Here is a 4,939-nt window from a genome sequence, read left to right on the forward strand (position 1 = left end):
CCTTGTGCCGCAGGTGACCAGGGAGCACCTGGATGCAGATCCTGGCAGAGCCCCTGGTTGCAGATCCTGGCAGAGCCCCATGTCCAGCGGCCACCCTGCACCGTTGGTTTGGTTGGACGCGCATCACGCTGCTGGGGCTCTTGAAAGCAACAGAAACGACCCAAAACGCTGCTGTGGTGGACATAAACCCATGCTTGTGCTGGGAGACTTCATCCCGGGCACCTTCCCCCTTCCAACCCAAAGCCGCTTTTATTGTCTTGATCTAATGAAGTGCAGACTTCACCTGGACAGACCCATAAGTGGCTCCTCTCGGAGGCAATGAATACAAATACTTGACCTCATGAGCTGCGGGGCAGCAATTAGTTTAAGCAGGGGGTTTGTGTAACACTTCAAAAGTCTTAATCCGTGCGGTCAGCCCTGGCACGGTATTTGCCAGAACCTATTGAGTAGTCTTAATGAGTCTGCAAAGCAAGCTTTCAATACATTTTGGGTCGCTTCAGATGCTTTAAATGGCATAGTCTATATGGTATTGTGCGGCTTTAGAAAGGCCCGGGCTTTAAAAAAGTATGGCTCCCTTTCACAGGGCAGACAGAAACCATCTTTAGAGCCGGGACCCTTAACGTTTTGCATATCAATATGGCTGGGGCTGAATGCAGTCACTCAGCTGAGAAATAGGATCACTATCAGCGTTTCCAGGCTTTCACAGGCACTTGGGAAACTTTAAAGCCCTTCGTGGAGAATAATTTGGTCGAAATGTCGTGGCTGGAAACAAAACCTAAACAAGCAGAGCGCAGTCCATCATGCGGAGCTGCCAGCCAGGCTGACAACAGGCTCCAGCCGCTCCGACATCCCACCCCAGCGGGTCGGTGGCCGGGGCACTTGCAGTCCCAGGGGGGACCCCGCGCTGGGCATGGGGTGCTGAGTCCCCCCCAGCAACGGCTGCATCGCTTGGAGGCCTCTGGGATTTTAACCAGCGGAAAACTAGGCCCGATTTCATCTCTTCTTACTATTCTTTTAGGATATCCCAGTTTAACACCAGCCATAAAGCCCCCAGGCTCTGGCACTACAGTGGTGGCATCTGCGTCCATCCCTGGCACCACTCACACATGGACACCGACGATGCCCGCTCCCCGCGCAGAGACGGGCAACTGTGTGCATTGAACTCCCACAGCACGTTAAACCCATCCCCTCACATGTCACTTGTCCCCTCAGTGACCAGACACACCCTGGGGCTGAACGGGGCAAACATTCTGAACCTCAGCTACAGCCCAGAGCTTCGGTACAGAAAATGTGCCACCTCCAAGGGGCACAAAGGAGGTATCAGTGGCCGGGACACAGGAGCGGGGAAAGCTGTGTGGGGCAAAGCACAATATGCTGGTATAAAATCACCCCAGAGCGGGGAAGAAAGGGGCCAGTGCTTGTTGTGCATCCCAGCAGAAGTTCTACCTGCCACCTCCATCACCCCCCTGCAGCAGCAGCGAGGAGGGGAGGTGATGGCAGGCCTGGCAGGACGCGCCTGGTGGGACAGTCAGCTTTGGGATGCAGCAGGATGGAAGAAACCGCAGCCAAAGCATATTTGCAAACAATGCAGAGCCTGAGGGCCCTTGAAAACACATAATTAGCTCATTAAAGAGACAAATACAAGTCACTAATAAGATATTAGAGGTTAATTAAATGTTTTCCCCATCTTTAATTAAGGGAAAACTAGTTAATTCAGATTAAACTAATTTCTGCAGCCTCCCATGATGGCCCTCTATGGCTGCAGATTTGAAAAATCTATTGAGATTATTGAACTGAAAGGTCAGAGTTTGGGGCTTTTGTTTGCTTGGCTTGGGTGAGTTCAGGGGGAGCGGGGATTTTCATCCTAAAGGGCTAGAAATGCCCCGCTCCATCAGCTGGGTTACTCAAAGAACATAAAAAGGTATGCGGTACGCAACTCCCTCTCCCTAACCCTGGACCTGGCATTTATTCAAAACTACCGCCGTTAATTGTTCTTCTTAACTAGGAAATTCCTGCAGAGTATTTTCTATCTGCAAAACTCACCCCACGCTTGGGGTCTGCCGCTCGCCCGGCCTCATCCGCCGCCCGACGGCAGCCGCTGCCTGTGCTCAGCACCAGAATTTGCTTTAGCAAACACCCCCTGGCTGCACGTCCCAGTGGCCAACTGGGTTCCAAAGCTTTTCTTGTGAACGGCAGAGCTGTCACCCCCATGCACACACACCCCCACACACACACACCCCCCTACACACACTCCCACTCGCCACCAGGAACGGTCACAGTTAATATAGATTAGCAAAATTTATATGGAAGAATATTTAATCTGGTCGGGGAGGGGAGAGGGGTCATCTGTGGTTTTATTTCTTAAATATTTCTCTCTACTCCAGAAGGGTCCGTTTCTCGCTGGAAAAGGTCTAATATAAATTAGAACAAAGGGAGGAGGTTGCTGGTGGGGTGGCCACGGGCATCTCTGGACCACAGCAGCCACGGGCATCCCTGGACCACCGTCCTGGCCCCACACGCTACTGGGCAGACCAGGTCCCAGCACGACGGTGTGCCCCGTGGATGGCTCAGTCCCACCCGAAATCCTGCCCTGTCATCTGATAAAACTTCATGTTGAAGGGTCTGTAAAACTCCCGCAGGCGCTGGACCACCTGCATGTCGATTTTGGGGTGCGGCCGCCCCTTGGATTTCCCCAGGCAGCGGGGCTTGCTGCCTCCCTCCGGCTTCTTCAGGCAGGGAAAGCCCTTGGTCTCATTAAAATAGAAATGTTTGTCCGTCACCACCCTCTTGAGACCCAGAAAGTCCTGGACACGGCCCATTTCCCCAGCCGGGTCGCTGACGAGCCTCTCCCCGCTGACGAAGAGGAATTTGGAGAGGGGGAAGTACTGCAGCCAGTTGTCCAGGTGCTTGGCGTAGATCCCGATCCTTACGGCGCTCCAGCTCGTGTCGATCAGTCCCGTGCTGATGTTTTTGAAGGCCAGGGCCTGGAAGCTGGGGATGGTGGGGTTTTTGGAGAGCGTCTGCGTGTAGTCCGAGATGGCACGGGTGACGGGGTTGCGCACCACCACGATCAGCTTTGTGTCCCGAGACATGTTGTAGATGCGCCGAGGAGCCTCCTTGGTGACGAAGTAGCTGGGGGTCTTCTCCATCGTGATCTGCCCCTCCAGCGTCCGCGGCATCAGGCTCCTGGGGAGAGAAAGGGCCACAGTCAGGCTCAAGGCATGGCTGCTCCGACCTGATGCCACAATGGGGACGAGGGGGAGCAAACCCCACAACCCAGCCAGAAATGCCCAGAGACTGCCTTGTCACACCCCACCGGTCACCTCCTCATCTTCAAAAGCCCTCCTAGGAGCCCCCCTGCCCATGTCTCTCCTTTTTGCTCACCTCTTCTCAGCCTTCGTCCCCCCCAGAGTCTGTCCCCTGAGAAGGGCTCCCTGTCACTGCCCCACCAACAGCACCTTCCAGAGAGCACTTGCAGGCTGTAAAACCACATGGCTGCCTTCGTAGCCCTGGAAATCCTTCCTACACCCCTCCTCATCCTCCCTCCAGGGAATTTCAGTGGTGGCGTCTCAACGTGCTTGTTTTGGGACAGGGCTGGTTTTCATCCCAGCCTCTAGACCCATTACATGTCCTGGATGCGTCCACTGGCCACACAGGGCTGGGAAGAGGAAAGAGGTCAATCTCATCATGGGGTTGTGCGCCCACTGGGGCTGAGCCCAAGCAGTGGCTGGGGATGGAGATGCCCACCAAGGCTCCCACCTCCTCTGCCTCCAGACAGCAAACAGTTAAAGCCAGAAAAAGACAGTTTCCTTTTTTTTTTTTAAAAAAAAAAAAAAAAAAAAAAAAGGGCAGAAAACCTCTCAGGGCCCAGCCATTGTGCTGTGTAAAATTCACTGCTCTGATTGTTCCCTTGTGCACTTTAATGAGGCATTAATTGCCGGAGAAATTACCCAGGCATGTCACCCTATGAGGAGAGCCAAGGGCTGCAGAATGGGTCCCCCCTGCCACCAGCACAGGCACCTGCCCCAGAACCCCTCATGTCCCCCAGAGCCCTTCAAGTGCCCCTTCTTCTTGGGGGTGGACACGTTCCCTCAAGCCATCCTGGTCACGAGGAGACTTGGTTTCCCCAACGATGGAATCCCCTGAGCTGAGACTGTGGGGCTGGCCGGGAGGCAGCTCACAGGTCCCTGTGGGCACAGCACCAGCGTGGCTCCCTGCCATGCAATGCTGCTCCCCACGGTTTCCCTTGGTGGCAGGCAGTGCAGATGTGCCAGGAGACCATCAGCTTTTGCTGCTGCATCCCAGCCACATCCCACCAGCTTACTCCCACGGCACCCCGCACAGGAGCCCTCACCGATGGACCCCATGTGGATGCAGCGGGTGGAGATCGCTCTTCATGGGACTCATCTGGGATTGAAAAAGCTTCATTTCCTCCGTGCTGTCCCAAGCTGTGGTCCCCATTCCCTCCATCATGCTCAGGGTGACATGCACGCTCCCCCTCCCCAGCCACATAAATCAGAAGAGTCTCTTGCTAAAAGCCCTGGGCTGGAAGCTGATCCTGGGAGCACAGCACTGCTCAGCCCTGTTGCCCACTCCACCTCCTTGCACTGGGTCTGTCCCAAGCAGGAGGCTGCTTTCCCGCAGGGAGGGGACTCAAGGCTTCCAGAAGTTTGCTTAATACTTTGGGAAATGACCAAACCACTTCCATAGCTCTCCTGAAAGAAAAGCTACATGCCTGTGTGCGCACAGAAATACATGGGCACAACAAGCATTTCCTTCGCTCCCACCTAGGACTTCCCTTAGCAGCTGGCAGAGCACTTAACCCAGCAGGCAAGCGCTGGTTTACAAGGGGAAACTGAGGCACCAAGCAATGACATGTGTAGCAGCTGCTCTGTGGATGCCTACATCCAGGCAGCTGACAAACATCCACCATCCCGAC

At 54.7% G+C, this 4,939-nt stretch overlaps 1 protein-coding gene across 1 annotated transcript; it reads right to left on the minus strand.

The window, feature by feature from the left end:
* Positions 1 to 1,799: 1,799 nt before the first annotated feature.
* HS3ST6 (heparan sulfate-glucosamine 3-sulfotransferase 6) lies at positions 1,800 to 3,205 on the minus strand. Its single transcript, XM_014936271.1, has one exon. The coding sequence runs from the start codon at positions 3,177 to 3,179 to the stop codon at positions 2,568 to 2,570; it is 612 nt and encodes a 203-aa protein (XP_014791757.1). The 5' UTR covers positions 3,180 to 3,205; the 3' UTR covers positions 1,800 to 2,567.
* Between the last annotated feature and the right edge of the window lie 1,734 nt (positions 3,206 to 4,939).

This window comes from Calidris pugnax, unplaced genomic scaffold (genome assembly GCF_001431845.1).
Source record: "Calidris pugnax isolate Ruff unplaced genomic scaffold, ASM143184v1 scaffold17, whole genome shotgun sequence".
NCBI lineage: Eukaryota > Metazoa > Chordata > Aves > Charadriiformes > Scolopacidae > Calidris > Calidris pugnax.

Bases quoted from the DNA above. Each gene is read 5' to 3' on its own strand.
- HS3ST6 (XM_014936271.1), bottom strand. From the start codon at position 3,179: ATGCCGCGGACGCTGGAGGGGCAGATCACGATGGAGAAGACCCCCAGC.